General features: G+C 35.7%; 1 protein-coding gene and 1 long non-coding RNA gene across 2 annotated transcripts in view; one reads left to right on the top strand and one right to left on the bottom strand.

Moving 5' to 3' along the window:
* The first annotated feature begins 5356 nt into the window (after positions 1-5356).
* LOC123532117 (uncharacterized) lies at positions 5357-16855 on the top strand. The gene is made up of 5 exons (XM_045313476.2): positions 5357-5513; positions 8772-8919; positions 10923-11071; positions 15978-16128; positions 16361-16855. Exons 1-5 carry the CDS (start codon positions 5459-5461, stop codon positions 16503-16505), a joined length of 648 nt encoding a protein of 215 aa, XP_045169411.1. The 5' UTR covers positions 5357-5458; the 3' UTR covers positions 16506-16855.
* Positions 12392-18337, bottom strand: part of LOC123532127 (uncharacterized) — a 35372-nt gene continuing 29426 nt past the window's right edge. The window contains exon 3 of the long non-coding RNA XR_006682587.2: positions 12392-12666. This is a non-coding gene — a long non-coding RNA (uncharacterized LOC123532127). The remainder of the gene's footprint in view (positions 12667-18337) is intronic.

The following is an 18337-nucleotide window of genomic DNA, read 5'->3' as shown; positions in this document are numbered from 1 at the left end:
CAAAAACAGTGAACAGGAGACAAGTATACAAGGTGGTACGAGCGTTTCAGGGACAGCTGAATCACTAGAGGTACCCCAGAGAACCGGAAGACCTGTGATTTTGGCGCCGTGTTATTTTGCGCTTTTTCCTCGTCTGAAAGTTCCAGGACCTTGGTCATTTGAAATTTTTAGTGAAAATGTATTTTCATCTCTTTCAAAGGACTGGTATGTGGCTGCTTTCCGTAAATGGATGAACAGACATGAGTCCTGTATAGAAAATCAAGGAAGATACTTTAAAAAGGAATGAATATTGATGGCAGTCAGTAAGAAACGTAGTCTCGGATGTCAATAATGTCAGTGACGTGCGGCGATCGCTACCAGTATGCCTTCCGTAAATGTCTATATCGATAAAACTATGCAGCATACCTTATCGATATCTTTAGACAATACTGCAAATAGATAAAGGAACTTCGGAAAGCAATTTTGTTTGTTTCCTTTCATTATACACGGCTATAGTGACATTACTTTTGGATCAACCCTCGTAGTTGGTCAGTAAATAACCTATTTTATTTTAAGATAAACGTCACAATGATGGAGGCTGTTCAACAACCCTTTGGTCAAAAACGTCAACTCCATGAGATGATTGGTCAGTAGACAGTTATTGTTTTTAGAGTCAAAGGTCATAGCGACATTTTAGCTTCAGCTATTTCTAATCAGTAAGACCTACAAGAACCAAATTTTGTACAAGTGTTAACTTTTGGAACAGAAGGTGAAAGGTCAAGGCACTGACTCCGAGACGGAGTGTGGTTTACAGTCACAAACTAGAGACACTTACACACATGGCCTTTAACCTTCACAGGATGACGCTTCCTGTCCTACCCGGTACCCATGCAGGATATGTTTCCTAAATGTGTCCTTGTCACAAAAGGCATTCTGTGTGACAACTGTGAACCTTGGTTCCATACAGACTGCGAAGGCATTGGCAGTCATACCTACGACAAACTCTCAGACTCTAAGTTTAGCTCGTACTGTCAACAGTGCGGCTCTTTTAACCACTGAAGTCCACTAACTCCTTAGATACTCTCAGTGACAGTTCATACTATTCCCCTCTAGGTTATGGCCACAGCAAAGTAAGTTTCAGCTTAGATAGTTCTTTTTTCTTCACGGGGCCCCAGAAACCCCCAAGGCCTCATCTACCCCCATTTCCAAAAAAAAAGGTTATTCCTAAGCCTAAACTAAATATATTTTAATGTCTCAGAGTCCTTAACATAAACTGTCGCTCTGGACATCAAGAACAAACTCCCAGAATTACATCTAGTCATCGACTTAATTAAACCAGATGTTATTTACCTTTCTGAAACATGGCTTAAACCAGATATCAGTTCCTCTGAAATATTCCCTGACAATCTAAATTATAATGTATATAGGGATGACAGGGGCGAAGGTCAAGACGGAGGAGTAATGATAGCAATATCTAATTCATTGCTCAGCCAAGAACCACCAGACCCCAAGACCTCTTGCAATATAGCTTGGGCCAAAATCACCGTCACTGTCCTTATAGATATCTTTGTCGGAGCCTACTACAAACCTCAAGAACAAGATGCAGATTCCTTGTACCAACTCTGGTTATCCCTTAGTAAGATACCCAAGGGCAGCATAGTATGGCTACCTAGAGACTTTAACCTCCCTGACATTGATTGGGTAAATGAGTCACCAAAACAAACTTGTAAAAACAGATCCTTTTACGAAGAATTTATGAAAAAGTCTTTCCATTACAATCTTGAGCAAATAGTTAAGATCCCAACTAGGCTATCCATCACCCTTGATCTCTTTTTCACATCCATCCCATGTCCATCTGGTTAAATCCCTGCCGAGTCTAGCCACCCCAGATCCTATAATACTAGTATTCTATGAACTGAAACTTAATAGGGGCCGCCCAAACCAACCTATACGCCCAATTAAGTTCTACAAGAAGGCTAATTGGGAAGGGCTAAAATCAGACACGAAGGCTTCCGGTGCCAGCTTTCTCGCCGAAAACCATTTAGACCCCAAAGTTGCGTGGAATTCATTTAAAGGATTGCCTTAATGAGTCCCAATCAAAACACATCCCATCCAAAATGTCAAAATCCCTTGCCGACTTGCCATGGTTAACTCCTGGAATTATCAGACTCGTACACAAGCGTGATTAGCTATACCAGAAACTGCACAAATCTCCCAACGCTGCCCGCCAACAGAGATTCAAATCCCTAAAGTCTTCTGTCCAGAAGCAAATTAGAGCCCAATACTGGTCATATATGAAAAGTATCATATTTGACCATGATTCACAACCCGGTAAAAGCAAGAAGTTTTACAGCTTTATCAAACACACCAAAGTAAAGAATTCTCCACCATGAAATTGCTCCAGTACTTGCCTATGTATACAGGTTATCTCTTGAATCTGGCCTTGTACCCAGTGACTGGAAAAAAGCCACCGTAGCCCCCGTATTCAAAAAAGGTCTCCAGTCAAAACCCAGTAACTACCGTCAACTTCCTTAATTTCTAAACTCCGTTTCCAATTTTATGGCTGATTTTGATAAGCATAAGCTGCTTAGCAAGTTCCACTCGGAACGGCTTTAGGTCAGGTCACAGTTGTGAGACTCAGCTAATTTATTTCACCCAGGAACTTTACAATAACACTGAACAGGGTCAACAAACAGATGTTGTTGTCATGGAGTCAAGGCGTTTGATAAGGTCGATCATATTAAGTTAATTTATAACCTACAACGCCTGGGAATCAACCCACAAATCACCAAATAGGCCAAATCCTTCCTGTCAAACCGATCCCAGAAAACCGCTGTTGATATTTTCCAGTGAACTTCCTGTACTGCCTGAGTTCCCCAGGAGTCTGTTTTTATATATATATATCAATGACGCACCAGACTCCGTCAATTGTTATACAAGAATGTTTGCAGTTGAAACCATAATATACCTTACCATCAACTCCATTTTAGATAGTATATCTCTGCAACAAGATCTCACTAGCTTAGAAACCTGGGAGAAGACATGGTCCATGGAGTTCAACCCTGGAAAATATGAAATCTTTAGAAAGAGGTAACTCCTGTGGTTTACCCCTACAAACAACATAACATAGAGCTAAAACATGCGAGGCAGCTAAATACGCAGGCATAACCATCTCCAGATTTAAACTGGTCCAAACACATTGACAATATTACTTCCTAATCATTCGGTTAGTTTTCCAATATCTGATTAACCACCTTTAAGCAAAAAATGGACTACTAGGAAAAATATATGATGTTCAAAATGATGACCGACATTGTTTGTTGTAGCTTTGTAAAAATCTCTTCCGCTTTTCGACTATAACAAATAAGAAGTCAAGAGCACACATTTTAAATAATAAATAATGATTACTGACGTCACTCCTAGTAAAATTCATTGTAATTCCTCATATGCGGTTAAGCAGACCTACGTCTGAAGTGGACCGACATTAACAAAACAACTTTACATAAGCATGATTAAGTACATGTACTACATTCTCTCTATTATTAAGCATGGTATCTTAAAACATTAATATGGACAACCTTAATAAAAATGAAGAATATAAAATTTGACCGACTTTGTTTTTAATTATTGTATTTTAATAGCAGCCATTTTGTAAAGGTCTTTACATTCTACAGCAGTTTCATATTCGTGGAAAATTTTATATAGATTCCATGGAATTTTACATGTTCTTGCAAAAAAAAAAAAAAACGCACTCATATGACTCCCGGATTGTTATTGTGACAGATAACGGACAGTTGGCAACGATCATTTTTTCATGCATATAAACACAAAACAAATAAACAACTGTCGGAAAAAAACGATTTATGCTATTTGGGGAGTTTTAAAATGTAAAGCAAAGCTGATTTAATTGTTTGTTTCCTGTAGGTACTATGTGCCTTTATCATACACTCACTTCCAAAAGAAAGTGTGCACTTAGTTTTCTGTTATTTTTTCTCGGTTATTTTCATGAAAACTTATAATGTTTGGTACCAATTTAAATCAGTTCGTAAACAAATTGGTGTGCATTTTAGATTTTGAGTTATACCTGAGAGTTAGTGTATGAAAAAATGAAACAAAAACGTCGAGGAATTTTTTGAAATATTTAAACTTAAAAAGTGCACACTTTCTTTTGGAACTGAGTATATGTGTCCATACAACAAGCTATACAAAGGGACATTGCTGGAATATTTGCTAATGCTTGATTTTGTAATTTTCAAATTTTTCAGGTTAATCATGTGAATACTCAGCCGATAGACAACGAACAAATATAGATCTATATTTATAAAACTACATTTTTTTACCACAACAACTTATACTTGGCAATATAGATATAATAAATACTCTTGGCTAAGAACAGTGTAAAATGCTATGCCTTCTTTGTGCAACATGTTTATATATACATTTTAAACTACTTTCAATACATACGAGTTCATTATATCATACAGACATTTGGGTAGTAAAAGCTATTCTCCCGGGTAACCGGGTCTCGTCCCCAGTACCGAGGATCAATAGTTGTGTGTGCAGCAAACAGCAAGTAACCGTGAATCCTGAAAAAAAAGCCCAGTAACAGAGATTCGGTTTACTTCTAAAAACTAATTTGTGTAACACTAGTTGATAATGTGTCGTTTCAACACTAGAGGCTATTTTACATAAAGACTGAACCGCAACCAAGTCCGGACCGATGCCGATCGGCTAGGGCTTTCATATATCAGCCGAATTTAGATCCGAATATCTACGCGAAACGTGACCTTTTCCACCTGCAGGTTCTCGTATCTGTTCGGCATATAAGTGAAATAGCCCACTTATTATAATGCATTCTATTTTTTCGTTTAGTTTTTATTCTACATGCAGCTCGATTTGTGATGAAAGCTTCAAGTTTATTTGAACCGCACTCGAGTCTGCCAGTACAAAAGGCGTTGTCACGACCCCAGTTCGGTTTTGGTGCGGTGTGCAGTATATGTGAAATGACCTTTTTATTTTAAATAGCGCTTACAAAAATTACAACAGTAGTTTTGTATTCGGCTCTCGTGGATTTTGTAAGGACGGATCACACTCGACGCTTGCGTGTCTTGTGAGATCCGATCTCGAGCCGAATACAGCATCCAAGATCGGGCTACTGTTACAATAACCGTATTATATCAAGCACTAGGTAATACCTTTCTAAAAATAAAAATGGTGTACTTTGAGAATCTTCCGATTTGTTTTGCGTGTACTATATTTCTCTTACACAGAAATAGTATGAACATGATGAACACAAATAACTATAAAAAAAAATCAAAATTTTTGTTTTTAATTTCTTACAGAAACAAATTTTCATTCATTCAGCCTCAGTCTTTAGACAGATTGAATATATAAAAGCGCTCCACAACTGCTCTAACTATACAACATTAATCTTTGAGGATACAATTTTAACGTGTTAAAGCATCTTATATTTACGAAAATGAAATTGAAACTATTCATCATTGCAGTTTTTGTCCACACAATATCATTTGTCGGTAAGTCTTGTTTTATATGCATTTTATTTAAAACAGAACAGAACAGAAATTTTATTTAAGACTGGTACATAGTACATCGTCGTACAAATGGTACATAAATACAAATATTTTGTAAAAGTGGAATGCTACAGGCCAAGAGTGGTTAACAAATCTTTGCATGCAACTGTTTCAATGTCTTTTTAATTATTGAACGAATATATATCTGACATTTCTTTCGGCTTTTAGAACAGTATGTTGTTAGTAAGTGTACGGCCAAAGTCACAAACGTACATATCAGTTTTGTTTTAATATCAAAAGCTCATAATGCCTTTATTTGAATGTGTCTGCCACATTTTCCGCCATGAATGCAAAAACTATCAGTAGGTTGTTAAATCCTATTTTCGATAACTTTTTTCTCTCTTAAATTTGTCAAAGATTTGAATATTGATGAATAAAGTAGAAAGTTTTTTTTTTTAATTTATTGTTTTTGGTTACCTCGTTTTATGACTCTAACTGTAAATGCTCATGTAAGGTATTAAAAGTAGCGCTTTTATGACCATGTAAGTGAGCATATCATCTATTTGGACAGCTGTTTCATGTGTTTTTAACATTAAATTTAAAATCTTATTGAACTAAATTCATAAGAAAACAGAGTTGTCTATTTCGACTTTTTACTTAAATATTGGCACAAATGAGACTAAAATAAGAGTTTGACCAACATTTTAAGGAATTCTGAACATCACCAAATCGTAGATAGAAAAATTTATTTTACATCAAAATTGGACAACATTATACAGCATGTATATCATTAAAAACGATTGCCAATTAAAGAACTTCGGAATAGGAGTACACACAAGGATTAATTGCAGATGGCAATCTGCTAAAATTGCATATAGCGTAGTGATGTAAAATAATTAAATCAACGAAAATCTTTAAATACTTATCAATCTTACGGCTTGAAAATTATTGCAAATTCATAAAAATGTACATGATCTACATTTCTAGAACTACAGTATCGTATTTTTTTTTTTTTTTTGAATATTGAACAGTTTAAAAGTGCAACTCTTTCTTGGAATCCTTTCCTGATTTTAAGGCATATGTCATTTAGATTTTTTTAGAAGCATAACAAATATTTTAGTTTCCATATAAAAACCGCTTTCTTGATATGTTCAGTTTTATAACCTAAGCCTTACATGTCTGTCTTACCATTCTGCTGGATACATAGATATAGTCTTGTCTTAACAGCAATGTTATATGTAAACCAATTATTTTATATTCATTACGTATTTTATTATCAAACGACTTCACTGTCGTGTCATTTTCTAGCCCGTCATTTGGTTACGTGAGAATTATATGTTTTAAAAGCATTATTTTGTTATGAATACAAATGACTTAATTGTCATACTGGACATGACTGATTCTGCTTTTGCGGTCAGTATAGATCATCCGTGCAGTCTGATCATGATCTGCACTGTTAACCATTCAGTCATTATCTTTTTTGCAAGGACCCCTTTAACAGTTAATGGCACTGTCCAAATTAAAAAATGGACGAGTTAATTTAATGTTTAAATGTTATACCAGTCTTACTGATCTTTTACTGAACAACTGCAAAATATTTTGAGAGATGCTATGAAGTTCCGTATCGATACATGACCGTGATTCAAGCGCTTTCAATGACTAGTATCTTTAATGTATATATTTTGTAAACCCTGAACTTTTTAGTCAGATTGTTTTACATATTATACAGTAACTGCGTGCGGCATGCAAAAATGTGCGTATTTTTGCCATGCGCTCGGATGCTAATGATTTTGTGACATGCGCAGAAGTATTGCACCAGGTCTGTAATGAGAAACATCATATTTGGCATGTTAATTATGTACTGGATTTGTACCGGATCCCTTTGGAACAAACGAGTCACGAATAAGTTGGCAGATTAATTAGTGATCATTTTCTAGACATCTTGATCACTCTTGTGTTCGAAATTTAATATTTCACCAGTCTTCGGTATTGTATGTTTCAGTCTTATAATTGATATGGAATGCCACAAATGTCATTTATAAATTATGTTAAAAGGTAATTGTATATTGTAGCCATTCTGTATTATCTTATCAAACGACTAAGGTATTGTTTTCTGTGATCATTTCATTTGGTAAAATGCGCAGTCCGACACTGTTGTTAGTATGTTATAAATTATCAAACTACTATTTTGTCATGTGTTTTTTTCTTCTCTAATTTTAACATCTTTCCACTGCACAACATGGTAAAGTACGAAGCCTCGGTTTCAAAACGGTACCAGCGGAATTACCACATTTATTGTTATTTACCAAAATGTTTCTACTGCTCTGAAGTTTCTGAAAAGTGGGACTTTTTTGCACGAGATATAGATATATGAGCCGTGCCATGGGAAAACCAACATAGTGGCTTTGCGACCAGCATGGATCCAGACCAGCCTGCGCATCCGCGCAGTCTGGTCAGTATCCATGCTGTTCGCTTTCAAAGCCTATTGCTATTAGAGAAACTGTTAGCGAACAGCATGGATCCTGACCAGACTGCGTGGATGCGCAGGCTGGTCTGGATCCATGCTGGTCGCAAAGCCACTATGTTGGTTTTCCCATGGCACGGCTCATATATGATAAGGGGTCAATGGTGCACTATTTGAGAAAATTGGAAAACAATCTTTTTTTTTCCCCATTAATTCTTTTACATGATATTCTTTGTAGCACATAACAATAAACATTTGTAAGAAAACATCATGACATATGACATTTTAAAGAAATCAGCATTATCTTTTTTATTTAGAAGCAAGTTTTGAATTTGAAGTACATATAGATTATGCTTAATTTTACATTGATTTTATATACTACTTGATTTACTATGATTGCTTCGCATTCAACTAAGCTTTCTATCTTCTTTGGTATCTCTGTCATGCTCTATGTCAAGATTTTGAAAGTATGTGTGTTCTAACATAACTTGTTATCGTGATTCTCAGAGGATGTCACTGATGTTTGTATATTTATGTATAAAATATGTAAAAAAAATCATACAAACTTGCAGTTGTTTGGCAAACAATCACATACTAAAATCTAGTTCCGTTAAAGGTCACAATACGCTTCAAGTCATTTGGAGACTGTAATATATCATCTGTCACAGTCAAGGTTTATACGTATATGAGTTTTGGATTTTGATGTTGACAAAACATATTTTCTAAATCACGGCATGTGCCGGAACGTTTAGGTGTATTCGTTCGTTGTATAAGTAGCTGCATTTATCTGTACGCAGGTTTTGTCCAGTCATTTGATTACAAGGATGAGATAGCACAAGGAACATGTACATCACTCATCACAGAGTCTGATCATATATATGCTGTACGACGAACATGCACATCGAACACACCCACCACTTGCGATGCAGTGTGCAGTAATATAGGGTATTGCTTTTTCTAATGCAAATTAGCATCATGTTACCCATGGGAAGTAAGATCTTATAGCAAAAAGGGCGTTCTGTTACTTCGTCAACATTAAATCGCCCCTATTGGATGTACGCACGTATTGAGTGTACTATATACTGACTAGTAAAGGTTAGGGTTAGGTTTGACATAGGTTTAATAGTGTACATTCAATGCGTGCGTACGCTGTGACTTACACGGAAAATGCAAACGGCGTCATGCCTCCAAAAGGGAGGAAACTATTAGGGTTTAAAACATAGTGTTGTATCAACCACTGATGGTGGCATATTTCTGCATGTGATAATTATAAAGTTTTCATGAACATTTTATGAACTTTTCGCGAAAAAAAAAACAAACAATACTTTTCGCGAAAATTTGTATAAACTTTTGTGAAAGTAGGAGAAAGTTTTCGTGAAAATATTATCTGGTTATCGAGACAATATGTCAAAATAGTGCCCTGAACTGCATAAAGATGACCCAATAATCATCTCTACGGAATGAAGTGTGTTATATCCACTTCGATCCCAAACCACCACCCCTAAGAGTGTCTTAAATTATAGATATTTAATTATAACATTCAGATGGGTTACAAAATCAACGTATTTTTAACTCCTATGGTGGCATATTTCTGCTTTCACTTAAGCGGATATTTTTCGCGGAAATTCGTACAGTTTTCGTCACAGAAAATTAAAAAACTTTTCACGAAAAGAATTTCTTGTTCTAAGTGGAAAAAATTCTCGATAGTGCCAACTACTGCATATGATAACAGATACGGAATGAACGGAAATAATAAAGGAAGTTTAAAAAAATACGTTGATTTTGTAACCCATCTGAATGTTATAATTAAATATCTATATATAAGACACTCTTAGGGCTGATGGTCGGGGATTGAGGTGGATATAAACACACTTCATTCCGTAGAGGGGACTATTGTGTTATCTTTATGCAGTTCAGGGTACTATTTTGACATATTGTCTCGTTAACAAGATAATGTTTTCACGAAAACTTTCTCCTACTTTCACGAAAGTTTATTCAATTTTTCGCGAGAAGTATTGTTTTTCTTCGCGAAAGTTTATATTTTTTTTATGAAAACGTCATGGTTATCGTACGCAGAAATATGCCACCATAAACTCCCATTATTATTTTTTTTTCATTCCGTATCTGTTATCGTATGCAGTAGTTGGCACTATCGGGAATTTTTCCCACTTAAAACAAGAGATTCTTTTCGTGAAAAGTTGTTAAATTTTCACGAAAACTGTACGAATTTTCGCGAAAATTATCTGCTTAAGCGAATGCAGAAATATGCCACCATAGATATTCTTATTTCGTTCTATGTTTTACTATATTGAAACAGCAGCCTTGAAAACTCCCTTTGTCTGTAAAATGCACCACCGGCTGCATTGTGATAAAATACGTCCACTCTGCTTTTTAAAGAAAAAAAAACACACTCGAATTTCAAGAAAATGTAACTCTTCTTGGACATTTAGAGCCGAAACATTAAAGCGACATAATATATATTGTATAATTTCTACTTGGGTGTATTTTGTTTTACATTAAACAGTGATCTGGAATGTTTAAAAATGGTCAAATATACTGTTCTCTAAATATAGAACAATTGAACAGTCCTATGAAAATATTTAACGCCTGAACGGGACTCAAACCTAGGACCTCTCACACCTAAGGCATACACTATCTATACATAGATTTTACATTTATTTCAGTCTCATCTGTACATTTTACAATAAAATTATATATGTGTGTACTTAACAAGCATGGCAAAAATAGTATAAAAACTTACGAAAGTTCATTATAACTTGTAGTTAGCAGGAAAATGTATACACGATTAAGAACATAGTAGCTCGAAAAAATACCATGTCATAATTGTTTGAAACATCTTGAAAAGTGCACCACAAATGGCATCTATTGTTTTGAGCTTAAGTAGAACAAGACATTAAGAGATATTGATTTTTTTTTCAAAATGACAGGAAAAAGTGTTTCAATGCCCTACACGTCTACAGTGGGAAAATTCTGGGAGGTACAGAAAGTGGAAAACAGGGACTTCATACATACAAATACAATAGTTGTACAGGGACTAACTGTGGTCCTAACTTCTGCTGTTGCTCAGACAAACCGCGTATGTATTTTGTCTTTTATTTTACATTGGAATATTTGTTGTTGTTTTTTTTTCTTTTTCTTTTTTTTTAAAGAAATAATATATCCCAAATAGTTATTTATTATTGAATAAAATCTTTGGTTGGAGTTCAGATGAGAAGGAGTAACATCACTCGGACTGGCCCTCGGGATATGATAATACTCATACGAACAACAGATCACTTTTTGAGATATATTATTTCGATTCTAACACGGTATCAGGCGTTTTTACCTACATCCTTGACAAATCCATCAAATATTTGCTTGTAATTACCAAATGCAACAGGTTGGGGCCAGGCCGAGGGGGCTCGTGCCCCCCACCCCCAGTTGGCTGAGGAGTAACCTATTCTCATCAAAGATGCACCCTATTATTTTGTGAAAGGAATGAACTTTTTTCTCAAAATTGAGACCCAGAAACGCACTAGAGACCACCATTTCAAACATGTATTTCAAATATTTCCAGGACCCCCTCCCCCTCCAAGACTAGGGGGCACCAGTCTAGAATGCCTTCGATAGCCTAGTGGTAGAGCGTCCGTTTCGAGGGCGAGATCCCCGACCGCGTCATACCAAAGACGTAAAAATGGAACCAGTAGCTCCCTTGCGGGGAATCTGGCTTCTCTTTTCTCATACCCTCGTGGCAATGGATTCCATTGGAATGAGGTCTCAAGTGTGATCAATATAACTTGTAGAACTTGCTTCACAATCGACCTAAAATAAATTAGTATAAAGTAAGAGGGGAGTAACCCCTGTTTTACCTCAAAATTTACACCTAAAATGGACCAACGCCACCATTTCATGTCTGTATTTAAAATATTTCCGGGGTAGAGCCTCCTGACCCCACAATTTCACACCTGTATTTCAAAAACTTCAGGGGAGGACGACGCAGACCTTCACTGTCTCTCAATTGCCCCAACCATTGTGCGAAATTTTAACAAAATCCCTTCTATAGCGGACGGAGGGACAGACGGAGGATGTTAAGATAGTACACAATACTGCTCTGGTACCCAGCCCTATACTTATATCATAGAATATCCATAGAAGACAGAATTTCCAGTGCGGCCAGTAGTTATCTGTCCTGTGTGCACCAGGTTTTATTTAAAACAGTTGTCACACGTTCTAAACATTCCAGAACACTACTGTTTTTCACTCAAAAGACTTGAATTATGTACAGAATGACCCGAGTAGTCAAACGAATATTCGACTAGATATGTATTAAATGGCTTGAATTTCTTCGAGGCTCAATGCTTTCCCGCAGTATTTTCGAAAAGCCGAATTTGTATTGTCTATGTTTATTAAACATTTCTGTATGTATATATAAGGAACATGCTTTATCACGAAAGAAAATACATCAAACATGTTTCAAATATACTCGAATGTAAACGACAATGGCGCGGTTTTAAAAATTATACTGTTTGTATCCAATTGCGTCCGTGTGATATTAACAAGATAATGTCGCACAGTACCTTATAAACATTAACTATACAGATTTGTTCTATCAAATATCGCCAGTGCGACTATGGAGGAATTAGGTGTTGTCCAACAGGAAAGCATCTTTTAGCTATGAAACACAGTGTTGGCCTATAAAATAAAATAAAATAAATAAATAAATAAATAAATAAAAAATAATAAATAAATAAAAACGCGTAAAAATGATAGCATTTTTCCATGAGTTTTCACAGAAGGATTGTTTTTATAGTTCGGCATACATTTTCTGACAAAATCCTCACTTTAAATGTGTACATATCAAAGTGAAGATTTCGAACTTGCTACCGAGCTCCCTGTATTTTTACTTACAAAATGTATATCTGAACTTACTTTATTGAAAGACACAGACCAATTGAACATAGTCTTATAAAGCTGTTTTTTTCTACAACATTATCAAATGTTATTGTAAATAATTTGCCATATACACAAAGCAAGTTCCTTGTCATAACGTATGACACATCGTGTTAATTAATATGGCCGACCAATAATTAAGGTAATTACGAAAATAATGAATAGTCATAAAACGGTTCACTGAACGAGAGTTACTTATGTGATAAATGCGCTCTTGATGAGGATTTTGCCAGGTATATTAGATTAAGACTACACATTACACGGCCTGTAAACACTGGCTCGTCCTCTTTAAGGAGATGAGTTGAAAAAAGAGCCAATGATACTTCCGAGGAGGCGCTAATGACCGGAACTTTATGCAGAATGTAAACAAAGAAGAAGGGTGAGTAGATTGTTTCCTTTCTCAGATAAATGTAAGGCCCTATTTCAAAAAATAGCCAATGTAGTTCCACTCAGAAATGATTATACTTTTTATATATGCAGGCCATTTTGCAAGGTAAATGCATTCCTTGACGCGAGAACTTTTGAAAGTTGGAAAATAGGGCAAGTTCGAACCAAAAGTGGAGATTTACCCATATATTTCGTCCCAATTTACACATATAAGAGTAAATATACATTGTACCAATTTTTCCCATAATGGTATGTTAAATCTGTATTATTTATGTGTTTTAACGGCGGGTTTTACCCCTCTTTGCTCAATTTTGGCTAAGAGGAGGAGCCAAAGCCTTGGAGGAGGCGCAAAAGTCCAGAGTCGGAGCCACTGATCAGTTCATTTCCTAGGTGATGAACACTCGTATAAAGCGTTTTCGTTCTCGCAATGTAATATCTATTCCGTTTTAATGTTTATAATTTGATGCTTGAAATTGTATTATACTACCCAAATGCACATAATCTACCTAAAATAACAAGAGCTGTCCATAAGACAACCCACTCGACTTTTCTCAGTACTTGACTCTGAATTAGAGCTTTGCCAGTAAAACTTAATAAAACTTAAAACTCTAAGTTAAAAAGGGGCATAACTCTGTCAAAATTCAATCAGAGTTATAGAGATTGTTTCTCCTGGTGTAGACTTTGATAGTAAGTAACTGTTTTAAGTTTCAAGTCAATAGCTTTGATAGTAACAGAGATATTTGACTTTATAAAAAAACAATTTCCAACGGCGACGCCGACTCCGACTGCGACGTGAACACAATATCGTTTTGACGATTTAAGCATTGCTGGTCATGTTAGAATGTACACTTTATTTATAAAACTCCCTCGATATTTTTGCTCAATTGTTTTTTTTTTTTTTTTTTTTATCTTTTCAATATATTTATGTCTTTTCTAATTCATTTAGAAACAATTTTTTAAAGAGTTATTTGAAAGCATAAATAAAACCGAGAAAGGCAGCGATACTATATAATGTAAATATAAAAAATGATTTTTTTTTTCGATATTCCGCAGAATAGGATCGGCAAATCAGTGAATCGCGCTAGCTGGAAATTAAGTATCAACATACATGTTTCCTTACAAACGTTATTTAAGTAAAATTAGAAAACTGTATTTATAATTCTGTAACTGTAAGCTCAGTAACGGTCAATACCCATTCTTACTACGTAGCATTAATTAAAAACAAATCTGACATCAAATATTGCCTCAACAGATGGCACCCTCCCAGTACTAAATAATAACTAATTAATATGACTTTGACTGCAGAACGACGATTGACAAACGGACAAGGATAAGACAAAAGCTATATGATACATGCGGTTCGACAGGGGAATAAATATATAACGTTTTCAGTTTCTTTGTTATCGTTAGAACATCTGGGAGAGGTATTTTGAGTGTTAGCATTTTCATATACGTATATGTAATCGAATTAAGCAATTTACAAGTAAACAATTATATTTATTTAGCATTTGTAAGTACCTAGTGAAGCACATATTGCAATTGCATTTCAAGACTACCACAAAGTTAACACTAACTATTAAAAAATCCAAAATGCGTTGGACATGAAAACCGTTGTGCATTAGGAAATGTCCCTTTCACAGAAAATATCATAATTATACAACTTATAACGCCATGATAGCCCATCATTAGATAAGTGCAAAAGAAAAGAGAAGTGCAAATATCTCGTAATACATTATAAGGAAATGAATAGGATGTTGTTAAAACATCATCCATCAGATGTTTGTCACAATCCAAGGAAATCATGATAAAGATCTGGTATGTGAGAATTGATGACACATTAAAAAAAAACTAAATTTCAAAGTGCTTTGGCTCCCACTCCGGTTCTTAGCGCCTCCTCTGCGGCGTTGGCTCCTCCACATGGTGATAAATGCACGTGTACGGGATAAACACGCTAGTAAACCACGTAAGTCATGCAGTAGTAAGATATGCTTTTCAGCAAGGTTGATGCAGGGACTATAAAATCTTAAATTTGTGTAAATTAGGGTGAAATATATGGGAAAATGTCCACTTTTGGTTTGGACTTACTGTATTTTCCAACTTTCAAAAGTTCTCACGTCAAGGAATGCATTTACCTTGCAAAATGGCCTGCATATATAAAAAGTATAATCATTTCTGAGTGGAACTACATTGGCTATTTTTTAAAATAGGGCCTTACATTTATCGGAGAAAGGAAACAATCAACTCACCCTTCTTCTTTGTTTACATTCTGCATGAAGTTCCGGTCATTAGCGCCTCCTCGGAAGTATCATTGGCTCTTTTTTCAACTCATCTCCTCAAAGAGGACGAGCCAGTGTTTACAGGCCGTGCATTAGACACGACAGAGACGGCCTTCATTCAATATGAGTAAAGGGGGATTCTCTTTAAAAGTTGAAGTTGACTGTTCATAGCCTGCGTTCATAGGACGTGGCTTTTTATGCAGAATATTTATATTTGTTTTCCATGCCATGCAAATAGTTCTTGCATCACCCGAACATTGGGAAAGAAGGTACAAATGTATGTTGACAGACGGCATTTCTTTATTTCTGTTTCGTAGAGAACCTAGTGTGGACAATAATTGTACTAGTGCAATTTGACAGTATTTCTCTTTATTTGAATACATTTTGCAGACGCTGTTTCAAATCCCAACGCTTTTAAAGATTATATAGCACAGTCCGCCTGTACCGCTATTCTACACGGATCAAACCACGTGTACGCTGTCAGACGACAATGTTCATCCAGTTCAACGGATGATTGCAATGCAGTTTGTAAAGCCCTCACGTAAACTTATTTCCTTCACTCTTTATAAAAATAAAAGATTGTTGATAACATTTGTATTGTTGTATACTATGCAGTTTTTGCAAATTTCATTAACGAATATCTTTTTCACGTCTATAAGTAAAAATATCTATATACCTATATTGCGTTACTCAAATGAAGTCAATAGTAAAAGCGCGGAATAATTTTATCTTTGCTATTGTTTAAATATATTTGATATTTGTTATGTTTTCAGGAAAACCTGCTACAACTCATTACACGTGTATGGCGGTGTGCAACTACCAGCCTCGGACACTGGCAAAGTAGGTCTGCATACATTTAGATATAACAGTTGTGCGTCATCCGGCTGCGGGCCAAACTTCTGCTGCTGCTCTGGATAGTGATTTTGAACAAACTTTTTACGCATATATAGTGACATAGTCTTCGGATGATAACCAACAAATACGATATTTTAACACTTAAAGTTAAATATTTCCCAAGTTCTTAAACATAGATATATTTCATACTTTAAAGTTTACATCCAATGGTCATGATCTCCAGTCTCTCTTTCCATAAACTCCTCAAGGCATCAATCAAGTACATTCTTACAGTTGCTCTAAAGGAAATACATGTATAGTTTAAAATCGATCCTGAAGTTTCTTTTCCAGTGTTTGGAATTTCCTTTAACAAAGCCATAAAACAAAACATTTCAAGCAGTGTCATTTACGTAATAAATCTAAACATAATTTTACTCCTTATTTTTGTTTATTTGTACACTTTCAAGTCACCTGTATTTTACCTCAGCAACTTATTTATTATCACATGCGCAGGCTGGTCTAGATCCATGCTGGTCGCAAAGCCACTATGTTGGTTTTGTCATGGCACGGCTCACATAAAGACCATTATGGTAACTTTTCCAGCTTTTGATGGTGGAGGAAGACCCAGTTGCCACTCCATGCATTATTCAGAAATGGCGGTTATCTAGGTAGAACCACACACCACACAGATCTGTATTCCGTGACTTTCAATCAGATGAATATACAACTAAACCATGTCTTAAAATCCAGCCAAACGTTTTTCTGTTGTTTTGCTGTGCTTATGCTTATTCTTGAACAATGAAATGGGTCCAATCGCTAAAGTGACTATGTCTTAGACTAGCTGACAAACGATGTAGAATGTCCTTTGTTTAAACGCATAGCTGATGAGTCCAAATATCTCGTATATAAAATTTTCCTCTGGCTACCTTGCCAAAATGATTCGTGTACCAATGATCCGTAAACTATTTCAATTATGAGCTGGATACTTTCAGGCCGGATCAGGGAAAAATCATTCATTGTTCCAACTGTCAACCTTCAACTCAAAATCAGCAGCTTAAACTCCTATAGGCTGGAGATACTTGACTGGTCTTTGTGTCAAAGTTCCCTTCAGACAATGTCTTTGAACAACAACGTACGAGTCCTATCGCATAGATGCTCAGCCTATGTTTTCTTAATTAAAAGCTGCAACTCGATGATATTGCCCCAACTCCTGGATGCTTAGCGCCTATATGCTATCACTTATAGCATTCAATTACCGTATAGGTATAACCCTGATGCCTTGGCTGCACTTCGCCAATAACGCTGAACCTCGTCTATAAGCTGGAACTCTCCTACTTTTTCAGTAGATCACCAAAACCTATGTCTCTGCCTCAGCTTTCCGATGCTCAGCCTATATTTGCTATCGTCTATAGCATTCAACTACCCTTAAAGGTCCAATACTAAGGAAAGTGAACATTTTAATTTCTTTTAAAAAGCACAGAAACTATTTCATTTAATTGGAAAATGAAAGTTGGTATGTAGAAATTCGAAATAAATCGCAGTATATGTACAATTATTTTTCTATGAAGTATGAAGAAAGTTAAAAAGACCTGGGGGGTCATTCTGTCGATTCATTGAAATTTCAACATAATACACATACATTTCTTTGAGTTCCAAAGACCTTCTGTAAATTTTGACCTGCCAATCTTCATTATTTAGTGTCTTGCAGAAGTCTATGCACTGGCTATGAAAAAAATTGCCAACTCACTTTCCCTTAGTAATGGACTTTTAAGGTAAAACTCCTATGCGCTGGCCCTGTAGCTCGAAACCTTGTTGAAATTCTGCAACTCTTCTTTAGTCTATGAACTTCAAACTTTTTCTTTTTAATAAATTATCCGCCCTGACAGTGTAGTTGAAATAACTTCCTCATCAAGGTA

This window comes from Mercenaria mercenaria, chromosome 1, assembly GCF_021730395.1.
Source record: "Mercenaria mercenaria strain notata chromosome 1, MADL_Memer_1, whole genome shotgun sequence".
Classification (NCBI taxonomy): Eukaryota; Metazoa; Mollusca; class Bivalvia; order Venerida; family Veneridae; genus Mercenaria; species Mercenaria mercenaria.
Note: the sequence above shows the minus strand (reverse complement) of the source record. Positions and strands in the feature narration are given on the sequence as shown.

Excerpts from the sequence above, each read along its gene's own strand:
- LOC123532117 (XM_045313476.2), top strand. The coding sequence starts at position 5,459 with ATGAAATTGAAACTATTCATCATTGCAGTTTTTGTCCACACAATATCA. Across the intron at positions 5,514-8,771 it reads CCACACAATATCATTTGTCG|GTTTTGTCCAGTCATTTGAT; the intron begins GTAAGTCTTGTT and ends ATCTGTACGCAG. Across the intron at positions 11,072-15,977 it reads CTGTTGCTCAGACAAACCGC|ACGCTGTTTCAAATCCCAAC; the intron begins GTATGTATTTTG and ends TACATTTTGCAG.